Genomic DNA, 20,471 nt, shown 5'->3' on the forward strand with positions numbered 1-20,471 from the left:
CACTGATTTCATTTTATTTATGCTTAAACTTGAGATACACAAGATCAGATTTTTCAGAAGTGCTCAGCATCCTCCCACAGGTGGGACCAAATTCTCCAAAGACCTCATTTTCCAACGAGACACTTAAATAAGGGTTAGGTTTTCAGAAGTACTCAGCCCCATGGTATGGTGAGATCATAGAATCATAGAACACTAGAACTGGAAGGGACCGCAAGAGGTCATTAAGTCCAGTCCCCTGCCCTCATGGCAGGACCCAATACCATCTAAACTATCCCTGATAGATGTCCTGCTCTTAAATATCTGACCTGCTCTTAAATATCTCCAGAGATGGAGATTCCACAACCTCCCTAGGCAACTTATTCCAGTGATACTTAATGTAAGTGCCACAGTGTACTTGTTTATTTAATTCTCCCTCCAGTCTGCATTGGATATTGTGTTCTTCACTTCATGTCTGCGATACATTTCACTTAGATAGTCCCTACTTCAAAAACTGACAATCGTTGTGTTCTGTAGCTTCAGGGAGTAGCCGAGTTAGTCTGTACAGGATAAACTTAAAAAACAACAAATAGTCTGGTAGCACTTTATAGTCTAACAAAACATGTAGTTTTTATCATGAGCTTTTGTGGGCACAGCCCACTTTTTCAGATGATCGGAGTGGGCTGTGCCCACAAAAGCTCATGATACCATCTACATGTTTTGTTAGTCTATAAAGTGCAACCAGATTATTTGTTGTTTTTTACGTTTATTTATGTTCTGTGTTTGCATAGCACTCAGCTGGTGGTCCTTGTCTGTGACTGGTAGACATTATCCCAGTATAGATGATAATCATAATTAATAACAATACCTAAGCGATTGAGGGTGCTAACCTTCTCTAAAAGGAGGTGCATGAGACATTTCATTGAAGAAAATACATGACCCTTCTAAGCTGTTGTTTTTCTTTAACATCTCTCGGACTTCTCTAGTGTTGGCCTCTAAGGGCATATCTAGACTACACGGAATGGTCGAAAGAGGATATGCAAATTCCGCGGGAATTTGCATATCTTCTTCCAGTCGTACTTTCAAAAATGGAGCTTTCGAAAGTGAAAGTAATTAAGATGTGGCTTTTTCGGTGAACCGCCCCCTTCGTCAACAAGCTGCTTTTTCTCCAAAAAGGAGGTTTACACAGCTTTTCGACATGAGGGGGGGGATTCGCTGAAAAAGCCATGTCTTAATTACTTTCACTTTTGAGCTATTGAAAGTGCGATCAGAAGAAGATATGCAAATTCCCGTGTAATTTGCATATCTTCTTTAGACCGTTCCCTGTCGTCTAAATGAGCCCTAAGCCCTGCTCTACATTAGGGCATTATTTCAAAATAATCCCTCTTAGGTCGAATTTATAAGTGGAGCACCCACACTACCAATCCCGTTATTTCGAAATAAGGGGCTGCTTATTTCAAAATCTCAACGCCTGCTTTCCTTGGCGAATAACGCTAATTTCAAAATAGCCATAGTGTGGATGCTTCGGTGCCGCTATTTCGAAATAACTACTCCCCAGAGTAATTGGAACTAATTCCTCCTCAGTGCTTCCTGGGGCTCTAAGTTGAGGTAGCGCATCCACATTAACGGAGCCTGCCTCGGACTCATTTCGAGGCTTCCCCGGTAGTGAGGACACACAATTTCAATTTTGTTATTTGGGGAGTTAAGTAGAGTTTAGTAATTTTGAAATAGTGTCCTAGTGTCGACATGGCCTAAGCGAGCCAGCATGGGCATGGGGCAAGGAGTGGAGCAAAGGCAAAGCTGGAGAAAGTTGGGGGGGAAAAGGGGAGGCCTCCTCCAAGGCAGTAGGAGCAGCTACCTTTATACTTGAAATCAGGAGCCAGTTTTATGTCTTTGATCATTTTGAAATGAAACCATTTGGGGAAGGAGAAACACCATGTAAAATGGCACCAGAGTAGAAAATGCCAGCTGCTGATTTTTTCCCCTCTTCAGCTCCCTATCCTGCTGTGCCATCATCCCCCATCCTGAATGGAAGTCCTTTCCAATTCAGTCACTTATTTGAAAGGCTAGGAAGGTGTTGCAGAGATCTCAGTTACGATCTGTGGAATCTGTGTAGGGATGTGTCAAACCAAGTGAATACTTTGGAACATTTTCTTTCATGACCCCAGAGACAATGACTTGTCTCTGCAGGCTGCTGTGCTTTTCACAGTGCTTGGGCCACCGTTGCTCTATTTTAAGGGAGAGTGAATATTAGTAATCTCTCAGGATAGGCACTGTTCTCTGCTGAGTTGTAAGACCTCCGCACAAGTCACAGGAACAATGTGTCATTCCTGGTGGCTGCCAGTGCGCCACACATGATGCCTGCAAACTTTAAAGAAAAACACCGATGCTCAGAATTTCACACCCGTATCTTGGACAGTGCAGTCACTGTTTTGATTGACACATGCACCGGTACATCTGTGCGACGTCAATAATTCTATATGCAAATGTGAGGCAAACACATGGCAGGGTGAGAGCAGCTGTGAAGCTAAACAGTTTGAAAACCTTGAGTGTGTAGGGAAAGCACAGTTAGTATATACTGAGCAGCTGCACAGCCTGAAGGGTGTTACTTTACTGCCAGACTCAAATTGGGATTCTCGTCTCCCTCTGCCATCTCTGTTCCTTTCTCTGCTTTGTCCTTTATGCATTGAATACCTTCCGATATCAAGCCCACTACACCACCACCATCTTTTCATTTAGCCCCCTTCTTCTACAATGCTTTCCGAGTGATTCAATAATAAATAAAAGGGTGCCAAATGGAGTGAGGGAAGTCCATCTCCAAGGATGACACGCAGCATGTACCTTGGTGTGCAGGTAATGCTGCCTTTCTGTGTAGGTACAGGAAGAGGGAGGAATGGCTCAAATTGTTACAGACTCTCTGAGATCCTTAGGGATAGAAGGCGGTGTCTCATCGAATACTGAAACTGGGGTCAAGAACCCTTACCCTTCCTCTACTGAGCTGACTAAGTCTCAGGAGGCAGGATAGTTTTCTGCTGGATACCAGCAGTTGTCTAACGCCTGCTTTGTGCTCTTTCCCAGTGTCGCTACAAGTGGATATTGTCCCAAGTCAGGTGGAGATCAGCGTTGGAGAATCCAAATTCTTCTTATGTCAAGGTGAGTGCTAGCTCCTGTTGCTGTCAGGCTTTTACATCAGTGCTTGTTGAACCACTTCTAGGAAACCCCTCCCCTCAGCCCCGGACGTATGGAGACATATAGGGACATGGCATTCAGTTCTCCATGTTGTTGTTTTATGGGAGGGCCTTAAGTTTTGTAATTGAAGCAGATCGAAAACACTCACGGGTGTAATCGCAAAGGTGACTGAGGGTATGTCTACACTAGTGTTTCCCAAATGGTGCTCCGCGGAACCCTGGGGTTCTGTGAAGTGAAAGTAAGGGTTCCGCGAGAACTCGATCCCTCTTAAAGAGACAGAGAGGAGCTGGCGTGCAAAGATGCAGGCTCCTTCTCTGGTTCTCCGCTGGCTTTCAAGCACTTCCCCTCCCCTGCTGTCACCCCACATTTCCAAAGCCCACTCGGGACATGCGTGACCGCATTTGGCCCCCAGGTCTCCCTGGTCCACGCCTCCCCTCCCCGGCTGTAGGGGTTCCTCGAAATTCTTCTGAGTTTAAAAGGATTCCGTGGTCAACTAAAATTAGGAGACACTGGTCTACACTTTCACTCTCTTTCGAGAAAGGGATGCAAATGAAGACATTGGAAATTGCAAATTAAGTTGGGATTTAAATATCCCATGTTTCATTTGCATAATTGCGTTACGGCGCTATTTCAAAATAACAGACACTGTTAAGACGTGGTTATTTCACGAGAAAATCCTTCTCTCAAAATAACCCTTATTCCTCATACAATGAGGTTTACCAGTTATTTCAAGAGAAAAGTTTTCTCTTGAAATAACTGCATCTTAACAGCGTCTATTATTTGAAAATAGCACTATTTCAAAATAGCGCCATAATGCCAATATGCAAATGAAGCACGGGATATTTAAATCTCGGCTTCATTTGCAATTTCGAATGTCTTCATTTGCATCCCTCTCTTGAAACAGGGTGCAAGTGTAGACATACCCTGAGAGAATAAAGGCGCCTCTTGAGCTGGGAAGAGAAGGCAGCTCCTGGCGGGTATTTGTAACAATAAAACAACCTACAAATGAGCCATCCTCAAACCCAGCAGGGATGCGACAGAAATGTGCTACCTCACATCTGTCTCTGGCATTGGGCTTTTTCGTTTTAGAGGAGTTAATCTTAGGGCCAAGATATTCAGAATCATCTGCATGATTCTGATGCCCAATATCCAACAACTGAAAAGGGAGCTAGGGTTCCAAGCCCTGTAGGCAGCCTGGAAAATCTCCAGCTCAGCCCCTGGAGATTTTAATTCACTGGGAATCCTGCTGTTTCAATATCATCCTTCCTGCCACCAGCTGAGTGAAAGAACCAGCAGGCACAATGTCCACCCCAGCCTATGAATCGCTGCTTACGCGGTACCACCATTTCTGCAGCACACCCCCGTGCTACTAGCCCCTTTAAAGCCGCTGTCCTGGTTTAGCTGGGTATCTGGGTGCCACACTGCCATGATAATAAATGATCCCAAGTCACCCGTTAACCAGAACATGACACGGAGCAAACCGTCTTGGAGCCAAGTCCCAGTGGTGGAGTGTCCGACTTCTGTGAGCATCTTCTCTTCAGGGCAAGGGAGGAGGTCATGGAACTCAGGTTTGCTCAGCCATAGGGCAGTTTGTTAATGTCCATACAGTGCTGTGAAGCGTCTGAGTAAGTGCTGTTGTGATGATTCCACCTGGGCTTTTGCACATTTTGGGACTGGTTAAATTCCCTTCTCTCAGAGGAATTTGTCACAAATAAGGAAGCTGCCATGAGGCAACACTGAGGCTTGAGCTGCAGGAGGCAGGTCCTTAAAAGCTGCTCTGATTTGCATTGGATGCAGGGGCAGGTTTAATCTGCCTAACGTGCTGGTAAGCAACTTAACCAGCTTGGTTTGCAATACGATGCCCCAGCACAACCGGCAAACAGGGAGATTTTGTGGAGTGGGAGATCGGGGACCACAGGGATGTATTGAAGGCCTGAAATGGGCAGTTGTTTCTTTTGGCCCCACGGGGCAGCAGCCAATGAATGTCTTGCTATGAAAGTGGGGACCTGTGCCTGGTGGAGCCAGAACATGGTGTATAATGTGCAAGATGCTGCTGGGATTAGCTCTCTGTCATCTGGGTTTGTGTACAAATCTGGGGGGGATTAAACATGCCCCCTCAGGTTGGTAAGCAATAAGCACACCCACAAACCCAGCTCAGTGAGTATGCCCCACCCCTTCCTGAGCCCGCCCCACACTGCTTGGGTGTTGGAAATCCATTGCCTGGTCTTCGCCCTTCCAGCAGTCCGGCAGGTGATGGATCCCAAGGCCCTGGCTGATTTAGAGGAAGCAGGCCCAATGTGCTTTGTTTCTTCCCTAGTGTCTGGGGAAGCCAAAGACAAGGATATTTCCTGGTTCTCTCCCAATGGCGAGAAGCTGACGCCCAACCAGCAGCGCATCTCGGTGGTACGGAACGATGACTTCTCCTCCACACTCACCATCTACAACGCCAACATCGATGACGCCGGCATCTACAAGTGTGTCCTCACCAGTGAGGAGGAGGGCGACTCTGAGGCCACAGTCAACGTGAAAATCTTCCGTAAGAGCACGGCTGCGGGAGCCTGCTTTGGAGTCTGGCTCTCGTGAGGGGAGTCCAAGGGACTTTCTGGGGAGGCATGGCCCTGTCTAGTGCGTGGTGTCTGGAAAAGGGAACCACATCCCAGACAGACTGGGAAGTGGAGCCCATTCCTCCCTTAGCAGTGATGGGCCAGCACTGACTGTGAAGGAGTGTGTGGAGAGACACCAATGAGAAGGAGCCTGTGAGGAGGCCCTCACCCATGAGAAGTTAGAGGAAGAGGTGGTCTGTGAGAGATGGGGAGAGTGGGGAAAAAAAGAATCTGTCCCACCAAGGGAGTATGGAAAGGAGAGAGTCGTGGTGTTTATCTGATACCCCACCCCAGGCCCGCCGACAAGGGAGGGCAAAGGAGGTAATTACCCCAGGCCTGGAGATTCAAAGGGGCCCAGATCTCCTGGCTGTCTCTACTGAAGCTGTGTCGGCTGGAGCCCCACGCCCCTTTTAATTGCCTCCAGAGCTGCTCCCTGTGGCTCTGAGGGCTGGGGGTGAGGTGGGTGTGGTGTGGTCTGGGCAGTGGTAAGGGCTGACTGCCCTCAGCCCTGCCCCTTCTGTCCAAGGTCCTGTCCCTTTTAGAGGTGAGGAGCCTAGCCCCACACACACCTCGCTTTGGGGCCCACGGTGGCTGTTGGCCCCGCTGGCTCACTCTCAGTTGTCAGTGCTTCTGAGAAAAAACAAGCCTTGAAAAGCCGTTTATGGGCAGTGTTTACATCACTAGCCAGGCCAGGCTACAAAGTCCATTTTGCCTTTCTGCTACCCCTGTGATTCGTCAGGTTGGCCTCAGAGCCACATTTCTCATTTGCTGCCCTTCCAATTCTTGCTCTTTCATCCAAGCCAAGCCCTGCTGGTGTGAGCCACATACTGTTATTGGAGAGACCGGGAGCTTGGCCTCAGGGTTACTTCTAGCTACGTGAATGGTCCCTGCCCTGTACCACTGCCAAGGGCCAAGCAAAGGAATCCACAAGCTAAGCTGAAGGATTCAGGGCCAGGAAGACCATTCCTAACACTCCTCATGCCACTCAGCGACCCTGCCCTATTGGCCTGTTTAATGGTGGGTCACATATAAAGCAAGGGATTGATTGGCTCTGACATGCATAGCTTGTTTTCTCACCTCTTATCCATGGTCTCTGCATAGTAGATAGACTGGCAAGACAGCCTACCTCAGCTGTCCCTCCCCACAACAAGCTTTGTGGTGGCCACTTCTGTAGCCTCTGTGCTGCTGCGGAGGAACTACCCCTAGACTCGCTACTCTGAGACCTGGGTAGGTGTGGCGGCAGAGCCCAATGTGCCATAAATTTCTGGGGGATAAGCAAGGATCAGTGTACCTGATCAGTGTTGGGATGTGGCAGGATCAGGGTTAGGGACAGAGCACCACAGGGACCACTTATGGTGCAGTAGAATCCAGCATCCAAGAGGCCCTTAGTATCTCTTGTCAGGCAAAGCTATTATAGCAAGAGCCCTGTAAATATGTTCATAGCCATGGACCACTGTTGCAGATACAGATGATAGCTCTTACTTCCCTCCCAGCTGAGAGGCTTTGCATTTGGTTTTCCTAAAATACAACCTCTAAATATGGACACTCCTGTGAATCCAGTTGCCTCTCGGTGTGTAACGAGCATAGAGTTCCCGTAGCATAGTGGGGGATGCTAATGCCAAGCTGTACAGGTTGTTACAGTAGCATGAGCATCGCGGGTGGGTTTGTGCGCATGTATCATTGTTTCATCAGTGCTTTCAGTTGGCAGGGCACCTTGCAATTCAGGTGGTCCCCACAGCTTGCTGGGGCAGCAGCTCCACTGTCCAGTCACTCTCGTTACTTTCAGAGAAGCTGATGTTCAAGAATGCGCCCACCCCTCAGGAGTTCCAGGAGGGGGAAGATGCTGTGATCACATGTGATGTGGTCAGCTCGCTGCCTCCCACCATTATGTGGAAGCATAAGGACAGGGACGTTGTCCTGAAAAAAGATGGTAAGGAATGAGAGATTTTTGGCACTCCCAAGGCCGGGGGGCAAAAGGACAAGTAGGCAGAGGGAATTCATAGCAGTGAAATGAAAATGGCACACATTAGGTCTGGCCTTCTGGGACCATTATGATTATTCAGATCTCCATAGCACAGGCCAGAGAACCTCACCTATGGGTTGCATTAAAACACAACTTCTTGTGGGGCTGGGGCTGGGGGCCGCTGACCCACAGAAAAATCAGCCAGGGGCTGCATGCAGGTGCACATGGGGCCAGGATGGTAGATTGTGTGTGCTCCAGCCCTGCAGTGGGATGGTGGAGGGGCTGAAGCACCAGCGCAGGCTCCCCAGTGCTTGGCGGGGGAGCCCTGAGCCTCTGGGGCAGGATCCAGGCAAGCCAGGAATTGCATCTGATCCCTGGGACTTAGGTTTTCCACCCATGAAACAGAGAATATGATTTTGAAAGAGAGATCTAGTGTGGATGTAAAGACTCCAAGTAGCTAGCCTGTCCTAGCTACAGCGCTTCCATTCCCCCTATGCTGGGCCAGAGAGCAGCACGCAGTGGAACTCATCAGTGCATTTTTTGGGCTGTTGTCACTCCAGTGCATTCCCCTCCCATCCCGGCAGGTGAGTACTATTGCCTCTGTAGCATTCCCCAGCTCCTCTCAATCTAGGCATCCAGGAAGCACAGTTGTGGCGTGACCAGTGGTTGCAGTGCTAATCTAGGAGTTGAGCAACCTGGGTTCAGGTCACTGCTTTGCCACAGCCTCCCTGTGAAATGTTGGGCTATTCATGGTGTCAGCTCACAGGGGCATGGCCAAACAGGACTATGGATTCGCTTCACAACAGAGTTGATTAGGGATAGGTGCTTTTATTAATCTCACTACATCACTACTATTACAGGGTTAATACTGACAAATGGTTACACAGCTACCGCAAAGTGACACATCAATAAGCACAGGCAAAGCAATGCATAAGAGAGTAACAGGCACTTAGAAATGCTTACACCCCTTCAGTTTGTGGGGAGTCCCGTTCCTGTCACCTCGCACCAAGCCGCAATGGACGTGGTTCCAGCTGGGGGAATCCAGGGCACCTTCCGAGGTCTAGGTCCCTGGTGAGACTCACCAGGCACGGGACTCCCTACACCAGTTATACTACAGTTGTTTACCGGGTGTGTGTGTACTGGCTCAGTGCCATTCTTATCACTCCTATGAGCTGAGACTGAGGTCAAACTTGTTTACCGCTTAGTAGTTTCCCAGTTCAAGACATGGGTTAAAGCTGATAAAGCCCAGTGTTTGCAGGGTACAAGGTACAGCTAGGATGGAAACTTCCATCCCGGTCCTGCTAAGCTGCAGGACCCACATATGATTTTTTATGTGTCACGTGGTAGCCAGCCTGTGCCTGCGCTCCCCATCTGGAAAATGGGCTATAGCCCCTCTCTGCCATGTAGCAATGATGCAAGGATACACCCACTAACAAATTGTGAGGGGCTTTGAGATTTCCTGAGGAAAAGTGCTCTGTGAGAGCTAGGTATTATAGTTGTTTCAAACCAGAATCTCTTCTCTTGGGAGATAAATAGAAAATGGTTCATTGGCCCAAGCCAGGTATTGATTAAACTTAACGTAAAATAAAAGTGCTGGTTGTAAAATAACAAAGCAGTTATCCCCACTGCCTATTTGCTTGCTGTGTGAGAGCGTCTCTCCTGGATGAGTTCTTTCCTGGCAATGTCAGATCTGATTATGAGAGTGACTTTCATTACCCTGATGGAAAAGGAAGTTACATTACATTAAGCTCTGTCTCCAAGCTATAAGGGGGAGTGGAGAAGTGCCCACTGATGACAGAGATCTCTCTAAATGATCCTTGACTGACGCTTCATTTTGTCTCTTTTAGTCCGTTTTATAGTCCTGTCCAACAATTACCTGCAAATCCGGGGAATCAAGAAAACAGATGAGGGGACATATCGCTGTGAGGGCAGAATCTTGGCTCGTGGGGAGGTCAATTTCAAGGATATTCAGGTCATCGTGAATGGTGAGCAGCGTGGAGTCCTGGCCGTGGAGGAGACCTGGGCAGCTTGAGTTACAGGCTGCTGCGCCCTTGTCTTGGAAGGGGACACGATCATCACTTCACCTGTGAACTGTCAGAGTCATGATCCATGAGGTTTATTAATCTCACTCTGCTGTGTCAAATAAACACAACCATGAAATCGATTTGGCATTTACAAGATGTTTACAGGAAATTATCATGTCAGGAGTAGGCTTGAATGTCTCATAGCTCAAAGTGAGAGATGGCTCTCATTTGAGTCAAGATGGTTTTGTCCATCGTACCATCATCTATGCATTATGGGTTGTCCTCCTTCCCACCCTACAGGTGATGTGGACCTTTTGGAGCAAGGTTGTGATTCACTGCATTGACTTTTATCTGTATCGCAGAGGGCAGAAAACTTTGGTATCTGGTTTAGGGATGTGAAGGACTAGTCAACATCAGATAGAGGCAGCAAGGGGTTGTGGGGAGGAGAGGGGGTACTTCAAAGTGGTAAAACCACTTGAAGCCTGGGGCTGTACGCGGCATTTCAAGGCGGCAGCACCACATGGAGCCCAGGATCAGCTGGGGACTCCTCAGCTGACCCCGGGCTCCACACAATGCTTTCTGTGGCTACACTTCAAAGGCGGAAGCGCCCTATCGACTAATTCGATTAGTCACTTACCTGATGCATAACATCCTTAATCTGCTTCTTTCCACCTGCCTCTAACTCAGTTTCTTTTTCTTTCAGTGCCTCCTTCTGTCCGTGCCCGGCAGAGCACCATGAATGCTACGGCCAATCTCAGTCAGTCTGTGACCTTAGTGTGCAATGCTGATGGCTTTCCTGAGCCAACCATGAGCTGGAAAAAGTAAGATGCTTCAAGCAGAGTTCACTCGGTTTATGCGCAGGGAGGTTTTAGCTGAGGCATTCAGTGCGAGTGCAGTTTCTCTATACTTCTGACTGAACAGAGCTAGTCACGGGACAGTCCATTTTAGCTGGAATATCATGGGCTCATTTTTCGTAGCAAAATCAGAGAATTGAAATGTTTTAACAGATTGTCTTTAATCCGTAATTATAACAGCAGCATTAATAGCAATATGCTGCAGTGAAGCCATCTCTAGCACCCTTTGCCCGCAGGTCTTCACACACGTCACATGGCAGTCCGAGGGTCAGCGTGGAGTCCTGCTGTGTTAAGGCCTGAGCAGACAGTGGCTCAGAATGTTGCTGCAGGGGTAGCAGGTGGAGTTCTGGGTGGAGAGCAAGGGTCTCACACCACCTCCTCTGGTTGGCCATGGGAATATTTACAGAAGAAGGACTACATGACCTGGGGCCCCAAAGCAAGCGTAGAGAGGAAGCAACTGAAGGAGGAAAATAGATGGTTGGAATGTAAGACAGATGACACCATAGGGAAACTTCCCCCCCCAAAACAAAAGTGTTAGTCTTTAAAATACAGCCAGTTCTAAAATCCAACCCAGCCAGTTCTAAAACCCTTCCCATCCCATCTGCTTGCTTTGTGCCCTGCAGGGACGGGGACTTGATAGAAAGGAGAGACAATGACAAGAAGTACGATTTCAACTACGATGGCTCCGAGCTGACCATCAAGAAAGTGGAGAAGAGCGATGAGGCGGAGTACACCTGCACCGCCGAGAACAAGGCTGGGCAGAAGGAAGCGATCATCCACCTCAAAGTCTTTGGTAAACAGCAGTAACAGGCTTCATATAGCACCTTCTCACCCCTCACTCCCTACGGACTATCCAAGAGCCCAGCTCACCGTCGGCAACTCATTGCTGTAAACTGGAACCAGCCAACAGTCATGTCTGGCTAACACACTGGGTGCATTTGCTGAATTATACTGTCAGTCTCCTTGCCAATGCTACACTGTCTACTAGGCACGAAATGCTGATGGTCACTGTCAAATACTGAAGCTCTTTCATGTCCAGTCTCCTATGGCTGAAATCCACTCCCCTTCGGGGGTCAGCACTAGGGTGCACAGTGCTCAGCTTTTAGGTCTGACTCCATAGTCAGTGGAAGACTTTACCTTTCATTTCTGTGGGCATTCAGTCAAGCCTTTAGGATCTGAGAGGGACTTTTGATAGCTGTACACTAGGGTGAATTTCACCCTCAACTGCATGAGGGAAAATGTTATTGTTAGCCCTTTTGAAATGGTCAGTTCCTTCCAGTTGTTTATTGCCATTTATCACAGGCTGTTTTTTTTCTTCAGAGATCTGAGTTTTTAAAAAAAAAGCAGGTAATACAAAGGTGGTCATCAAAACACAAAAATTAGCCTAAGCTTTTCTAGACTCCTTCCCAGCTTTCTTTAAACGGTCATGGCCCTGATGTAACAACTGGCTTGGGTGTGCTTTCTCTAGAGGCTGAGTGGGGCCCATTTTTAGTTTTGCCAAACTGGAAGCCAAGGCTTGCAGGCCTTGAGGAGGGGAGGGTACCCCATGCTGCCTGCTGCCACAGTTCTCCCTGTCAGTAGCAATGCACAAGTCTTTTCTGTCTAATTGATGGTTTCCGTTCAGATGTCGTTAATGCTAGGCAGCCTCGCTTCTTAGCAGGGGATAAAGGTGTTTCCCAAATGGTGCTCCGCGGAACCCTGGGGTTCCGTGAAGTGAAAGTAAGGGTTCCGCGAGAACTCGATCCCTCTTAAAGAGACAGAGAGGAGCTGGCGCGCAAAGACGCAGGCTCCTTCTCTGGTTCCCCGCTGGCTTTCAAACACTTCCCTTCCCCCGCTGCCACTCCACATTTCCAAAGCTCACTCGGGACATGCGTGACCGCATTTGGCCCCCAGGTCTCCCTGGTCCACTCCCCCCCCCCCCCCCCGGCTGCAGGGGTTCCTTGAAATTCTTCCGAGTTTAAAAGGGTTCCGTGGTCAAATAAAATTGGGAGACACTGGACTAAAGAAACCCTTGTGCTCCCTTTCTAGCAAAACCCAAAATCACTTATGTGGAGAACAAAACTGCCATGGAGCTGGAGGACCAGATCACGCTGACCTGCGAGGCTTCCGGGGACCCGATCCCTTCCATCACCTGGAGGACCTCTACCCGGAACATCAGCAATGAAGAGAAGGTATAATGGCTCCCAAAGACAGGTCCTCAGTAACCTGTCTCAGAGCAGCTCATGTCTGCCATGCCTCCCACTCGTGTCTGCTGAGCCAGAAGACATGATGATGTCATGCAGATGCACACTGAAATCCTGGTGAATCCCCCTTTCTGTCCACTATAAGATCCTGCACTGCAGTACAAGGCGCCTGTGAGAGCCGTGGCCTAGCTCCATTGTAGTACATTGGCCTAGCTCCATTGTAATCAGTAGATCCAGACACTTTTGTTGTAGCTGAGAAGCTGCCTCACCATGTTTCTTTCTCTCTCCTTAGTTTTTGCTACTGAGACATTCAGACAGGTGTGTTTAAAGCACCAAACTGGGGCTCCTTTACACAGGAATGTCCAGGAAACAGCCCCCTCCTTGGTTCCACTGTGGTGGGTGGAAATGGTTGCCCGATTCCAGTGTGCTCAGTGACCTCATCATGGTGTAGAACCTTCCTGGGGAAAAAGGCGTTGCTCAAAGATGCTGTGGACCAAAATGAGCCTGTTAATTATTTCTTCCCTCCTCTATCGTACACTCCTACTGCACATACTCTGGGTGCAAACGCCTGGGTGCCTTTGTGTTCGCCTGTACTGTTCGCCTGTATCACGTACTGATATCACTTTGTTTTTAAATGCAAAAATAATTAGCAGTTTTTTTGTAAATAATCCTTTTGGCTTGATTTGCCCCTAGCTGTTGCAGGGGCATAACAGGTGGAGATTTGGAGACCTCTGTCCATTGGTCTGAGAGTCACATAAAAGGCAGTTGAGCAAAAAGGGAGAACCTAGCGCTGGCACTGAGATACCTTTGTGCAAATAGTAAACTAGACAGTGCTTATTGCTAACTTTGTCATGTCAGGCCACTTGAAGGGTTTAATAGCCTGAACCCTTTGCTGGTCACAGTCAGTATGAAGACCAGGGGAATTGGGAGTGCATGTCAGAAACACAGAATGAACAAGACACTGTCTTAGAACCATCCCACTACCTATTACTACAGTAACTCTCACTTTTTAGATGGGCCTTCTGTGCCACCTGTCTTCTCTTTTCAGTGTATTGCTGATGGATGAGATGCCAAAAACAACCAGGCTTCCCTCTCCCCTGTAGGAAAGAATAAGTTCCATTGAGTTCCATCGAAGGCCTAGTCTGTAGCTCAGTGAACTCAGGGGGAAAATCCTGTTGCTTTCAGTGGGATTTGGCTCACACCCCTATTGCATTGGGGCAACAGGACCAGGGTATTCACAGGTTTGCTTCCATCCAGAAAGGGTGTTTGGGAGATCAATGTCAGTGGGATCTGGAGTCTTGATTTCCTGCATCTCGGGTAAAGAATTTCTGTGTAGTGAGTGGAAACTGCAAACAGAAGACTAAATTGCAGAGACATCTCCCAGAGGAACTTGCTGTTTCCGTTTTCCTCTGCTTGTCTAGCCCAGTTTAGCTAATGAGATTTCAGCTGCAAAACTGCTAACTATTTTTGAGACTCTCACATATCCTGTTTGAAGCTGTTTAAGTCAGTGATCTATATTAAGGAACTATGGTGCATTTTCAGATAGTTTCTTATGTAGATAGGAAATTCAAACTATTACCATATGTCTGTTGTACTGGCAGAGTCCCTCATTCCAGGGTTGGTTGTTTTATTTATAAATCCCCAGTGCGTTAGGCAGGTATTTATATGATTGATTCCTGTTTTATAGAAGCTTACATGAAATGCTTTAGGTGCAGATTAATGGTACAGACATCCGAAAACTCTGCAAGTCAAAATGGCCCGAAAGTGACTTCCCAGATCTCTTTACCCTCCCCCAACACCTTACCACCTTCTACTGGCAAAGCTCAGAGAAACAGCTGACCCTTGACTTTGGGACAGAGTGCTGTTCTCAGAAGCATCCGAGTCACAAGTAACTTAGGCATTGGCCTGTAGATACTTAGGAACCTAAATAGGAGTACCTGTGTACCTTTGAAAATCCATCTCTATGTGCCTATGTTGGTTTTAGGCACCTAAGTCACTTTGGCACTTTGGCAATTTTACTGTACATCCCGGTCTCAAAGAATTTACCAATTGGGAAACAACTAACCCAGGCGAATTCTGTGACAGTAGCAAACTAAGGGCATGTCTATAATACCGTGCAATCAAGTTCTGCCTGTCTCTGATACAGAACTTAGCTAGCAGAGATAGCCCAAAAGGAATGGTCAGTGTAATCAGTGGTCTGCTACTGATTTGGAAAACCTTGTTTGTCTTCCCTCGAGTATTTATCACTGCTGTGCTGGAGAACGGAATCGTCACTTTTTGAATGATACAAGAGGGAATACCTGTGCAGTTGGGGCATGCTGCTATCTATATTTTAGCCTACTCTCTTTTGTTACTCTTGCAGGACAGTGATTAGGATGCAGTAAAGTTAATTTTGATCTGGTATATGCTGGTATGTTCAGGCTCCACTGTTTCAAATGCAGAGACAGTACAGTCACATTTCCCATTTTTATTGATTTTATTTATTTATTTAAAATATTTTTGCCCCACCCTTCTATTTAAAATATTCAAGGTGGCTTACAACATTTTTTAAAAACACAATAAATAAATGTATATAACAAAAAATACAAGACCCCCAAAGGATTCCTATCAGATTTCCAGATGGAGTCTGTCATTAACCAGGCTGTTACCTTACACACAAGCCCAGGAAACGTTAACTGAGTGTTTTAGACATTTATGCACAAAAGAAGTTTTCCAGTACAAGATTCTCAGGTGCACTGTATGCAGAGAATGATGTCCTCTTCTATAGTCTCTTCTATAGTATCTTCTATTAAAATCTTGTTGAGGCTCGTGGCAGGCTGGCCAGGTGTATACCAAAGAATTACTGCTCCCTAGCATCTCATCAGAAGCTGCATTGCATGTTACCATCTGCCTAAAAACATATGAGAGAGGCTTGCCAAAGAGAACATGCACATGTTCTCATTAGTCCGTATGGGAGTCAGTGCCTTCTGCTCTGCTCTGTCAGCCAATGAGAGCTTTGTGCTAGTTTCCCCCTGGAGGGTGATTATGGGTGGCACCATACCTAGCTCTCACTGTGGGAATGCTGCATTTGTAAGGAGTGCCAGTACTTCGCCATATCCTACCTAATCATCGCACTTCAGAGAGTGAGAGAGAGGTTTGGGCCAAATCAAAGCTGGTTTAGGAAGATGAAAAGCTTTGCTCTGCCAAGCATGAATCCTGGCCCATTACTCCCGGATGCGAGTGCATTGAAATTAACTAAAAAGCCAGCAGGAGGAGGATGTCAGCCTCGTGCAGTGCCATCACTTTTTTTCTGCCAGTGTGGTTGAGTGAAAACACACCGCAGAAAAGGTCCAAAAACATGCTATCCTCTTAAATCCACTCCTGACAAGCTCTCCTTGCCCCTGATTTAGGAAAGCCCTTTGGCATGTTAGATAAACATCCAGGCTCATTTTTGCATTTCAGTGGATACACAGAATAAAGGGTAATGATTCCTGCCAATATAATTCCATGCTGAGTCTTTCCCTAATCAAATAACTAAAATCTGGAATGATAATTCCAGACTATAGTGATCCTACCCTGAATTCTCTGCCGCCTCCTGTGCTGTTAGTAGATGTGTCAACATCATCTTGTTAAGCCACCTTCTTATCAACAAGGCTCTCTTATAAGGTCTGCAGTTACTGAAGTGAAGAAGCTTGTGCAAAACTCATGCTTCCTGAATTAACTAAGACCCACGTCCTGTAGGTAACGGTTTAGCTAAAGAGGGGGTGTATGTTCTAGTTTGATTGATAGCTCTTTTAGGGTGAATTGCACAGGTGTATCGGTGCTACTCTAAGAATTTGCCAGCACCTCCGTCTCCCCGTGTTTCAGGACTTTGTTGGCATGATCAGTGCTTCAGGGTAGCTGAGACCCCAAATTGTTTTTATTTTCTTAAAAATAACCCATTTTGGTTAATATCTGGGGATATATTAATGAAATTAATTGAAAAGACTTTCAGTGGGAACAGAATGTGTTGTTTGTTGGAATTTCAGCATTTCTCTCTGCAGCATTTTGAAATAGTGGATAAGGGTGACCGGTTCTTTTCTATGGCCCAGGCTGAGTGAAATGCAGGAAGTAAATAAATAGAAATAGAATATTTAAAAAAATGGACTAGATTCTCTGCTGGTGTAAATCAGTACTGCTGCGTTTACTTCAGTAGAGCTATGCCAAGATACTAAGGATCTAGCCCTTAATTTTACTCATGGTGCTGTTCTTAATAGGGCAAGAATCTTCGTTTGGCTCAGGGGTGGCCAACCCACTTTACAAAGAGAGCCAAAACAGCGGCGGAAAAAATGTGAAGAGCCACACCTGAATTGTTGAGGGGAAAAAAAGAGGCAGCTGCCCCTTTAAGAAACAAGCTTAGGCTTTTTAGCCATATCAGACTCCCTTCAATGGCCGCCATCTTGGGTACCATTTTGAATCGCTACGAGCATGGGGAGGAGCTGGGAGCGGGGACCCTTTGGGGGAGGCGCAGGAGTGGCTTTGCAAGCCGCACTTTTGGGGGAGAAGAGCTGCATGCAGCTCACGAGCCGCGGGTTGGCCACCCCTGGTTTGGCTGATTCTCAAGCACGTGGTGCCCCTTCAGCATGGGATTTCCATACTTGATTTGGAATGTGTCCCCGCTGTTAATTACATTAATGTATGGATGATTTTGAATGTATTATGTGGGTTCATTCCATTAAATTCTCCTGGGAACCCCTTATTTTCTATGTTGCTCCCGTTTAATTGCTTGAATGCAATGAGAATGGAGCTACTTCTTAAGAACTTATTTAACTTGTGATCGCCTTTGCTCCAGTGCAGCATAGATGTAGGCTTCCCTTTCCCCTGGTCTTTGGGGGAATTGGGCAGTCAGCATGAAACTCTCCAAGATTGAGATTTACAACGCTAGTTAATTTTGAACTGCTACCATCCCCAGAGGGTATAAAAGGCTGCTGCACAGAAATAGGCCAACAATCTTGGAGAAAAATAACTGGGTTCTCGCCTGTATCTGCCTGCAAACTTTGCAGGAACTGAAAACCAGTCAAGGGGAAAGATAGACAATTGCTTTTAACCACTTGCTGAAGATGTCAGATGTATCAGGTGCATTGGCCTTCCCATCCCAAATTGGATTCATTAAAACCTTCATCCTCAGGTGAAAGCAGTTGGAGAGAGATTAGCTCATGACTGCAATGAGATCCATGCACTGACACAAAGTGCAGTAGCCTAGAATGCCAGTGAAGCAATGCACTGGCATAAAGCCACAGGAAAAGGCTTAGGATGATGTCAGACTGAAAAACTCTAGGCATTTTATATGTGAGCTCTGCAACCTGTTATAATGGGATTTCAAACTAATGAGTGTTCTGGGGTGAAGGAACAAGCTACGGAAATCGCATAAACGTTCTGTGGAGCAGCCACAGTAAATCCAGACATATTCAGCAAGGATGTAACAAGCACAACTGGCTTGTTAGGCTTCCAAGGAACCTGAGCGTGGCTGGGATACAGATAAATATAAATGTTCGGGTCTGGAAGCAAAATGCAGAAGTTCCAACTAGTGCAGAAATTGATGAGTTAACAGGAGGGAATGGAAAATCAGGCAAGTCTGTACTGTATGTTAGCCCTTCAGTCTCAGTTTGTTTACTGGTCACATTTATTTCACGGAAAGCTTTTTGGAAACAGCGGTGTATTTCCCATCCTCATTTCCTGAACGTCCATCTCTGTCTCTGCCGTCTCCTGTTCTTTGTGTACACCGCTACCATCCAACTGTCAGCGACAGTCATGCCTTTGGGTCCTACGCTATGTAACACTCTCACAGCTGTGATATTAGCAGGTGATTTTTGACTCCTGAATGGAAGCAGGTTAAACTGCAAATGAAACAGATGGCTGGATAAAGTGAACCCCAAAATCTCTGGTCTTCCTGAACGGGGTGCTTTATGGCCTATGCTACTGATGGCTCGCTCTGAAATGTACCTTTGTTGATAGGGCTAATGCATGTTTGGGGAGAGTGCCTGCTATTTGTTTTTTACACCTCCAGTAAGGATTGAGAGCATCCCTAAGCACACTGCTAGCTGAAGAATTACCTAGTGGAGTTAAGAGTTCATTGCTGTTGTCTTGTTGTTTGATTCTGGAGTTCACATTTTTCCTCAGCTGTGTAATATGAGAACTCTTCTTCCAGACACAGCATGCATGTAAAAATGGTACAAATGCATGACGGTATTAATATTGCAAGCATTAATAACCAGTGTATCTGTGCAACCAACAAAATCAGCGTTAGGAAACCAGTTCTATAAATATCTTTGCACTGAGTGACCTGGGTCATCAGAGTTGTTTCCATAGCACTGCTGGGACATGTTTATAGAAGTGGTGAGATGTAGCAGAGTAAAATATACAGTTGCTTAATGTGCAAGAGCAGAAGCACAAAGTCTTCAACTATCATTAGCTTTTGATTAATTATTCATCTTAAAATCAGTTTCAAAAAATTCAAATGCTGAATGCAAATCCTAATTGAAGTTATATTGGGAAATGGAAATATCATTGCTATTTCCCACCTCATCTGCCCCCCCCCCCCCCCGACTTCTCAGAAGTGATCTAAATTAGAGCCTGCATGTGCACAGAATGCAGTGTGATGCATACAGTATGTTACCTCAACACAACACTTAACTTTTATTGCTTTTTTTCTGTGTTGTTGTGTTTTATATCTGTTTTTTCCAGGCTTCGTGGACTCGGCCCGAGAAGGAAGAGGTATAAAATTACCAGAGCAATAGCCAATTTCTTTAGGATTTTTAAAGTATTACAAATTAACACACCACTAGTACAGTAACCAAGCCGACTAAATCAGTATTAATAATTTAACTGTATTTTAAAAAAGATAAAAGATCAGCTGATAGTGGTAGAAGTTGCTTGGCTTATAGCGATGCATTTCTGGATGAGCAAACAAGCTGTGTCAGGAACTGGCAGAAGTCACGTGTGAGAATCCTGCTTCCCATTTAAAAAAACCAGGCTGTAATTTTCAGTGGATGTGAAATCAAATAGACAAAAGCCAGTTAACCAAATTGCCACTCTAGAGGGGGCGCTTAGCTGGAATTATGAGCCTTTCCCTTCCATGTGGCTTGGGAAAGTAACTTCCCACTCAGAACCTGGCTGTCTCCACTCCAGCCCAACTCACCTGTTTGCTCATTGCTCTCATTAGGTTCAATCTTCTCATAAAGAACAATTGCATCACATTCCATCTCAAAAGCAATGCAATTACATGCCTCCAGGCTGTGTTTCTCCAGGAAATGTTCTCCATTACTAAATTTACTGTATTCTCTCTCTGGGGCGTTTTCGGGGCGGGGGAGAGGAAGTTGGGGGGAGAAATTAAATGCATTTAAATACAACACAATTTGGGGCAGATCATTTGATATTTTTCACATGAAATTATGTGAATTTAAAATATTCTATTTTTACATATTCATTATTTGTACAGAGACTTCTTGCTTCCAAATATGCCCGGGGAACTAATTCCCAAGCAAATGGCAGGGGCTTGTCTGTGGAACAACACTGGTGGTTAGAGCATGGTGTTTGCCTTCTGTATTCTTTGGTTGCCTGTTTATCTGAATCCAGTAGGGAGCAGAAAGGGTGATGTGGTTTAGGCGAGGTTCAGCTGTTATCCAAGCCCATCAGACACTTACTTCAGGTGAAGATGATGG

At 46.3% G+C, this 20,471-nt stretch overlaps 1 protein-coding gene across 6 annotated transcripts in view; it reads left to right on the plus strand.

The window, feature by feature from the left end:
• Positions 1–20,471, plus strand: part of NCAM1 (neural cell adhesion molecule 1) — a 283,565-nt gene that overhangs the window by 189,161 nt on the left and 73,933 nt on the right. For 5 of the 6 annotated variants that reach the window (XM_006111230.4, XM_075909678.1, XM_075909676.1 and 2 more), the window contains exons 2-8: positions 3,055–3,129; positions 5,483–5,701; positions 7,555–7,698; positions 9,579–9,716; positions 10,459–10,576; positions 11,233–11,402; positions 12,638–12,780. In XM_006111230.4, coding sequence (XP_006111292.2) covers positions 3,055–3,129; positions 5,483–5,701; positions 7,555–7,698; positions 9,579–9,716; positions 10,459–10,576; positions 11,233–11,402; positions 12,638–12,780 — 1,007 coding nt within the window. Of the gene's footprint in view, positions 1–3,054; positions 3,130–5,482; positions 5,702–7,554; positions 7,699–9,578; positions 9,717–10,458; positions 10,577–11,232; positions 11,403–12,637; positions 12,781–19,494; positions 19,525–20,471 lie in introns of all 6 variants that reach the window. The other variant, XM_075909680.1, reaches the window with a different exon arrangement.

Source organism: Pelodiscus sinensis, chromosome 26 (genome assembly GCF_049634645.1).
Source record: "Pelodiscus sinensis isolate JC-2024 chromosome 26, ASM4963464v1, whole genome shotgun sequence".
NCBI classification, from domain to species: domain Eukaryota; kingdom Metazoa; phylum Chordata; order Testudines; family Trionychidae; genus Pelodiscus; species Pelodiscus sinensis.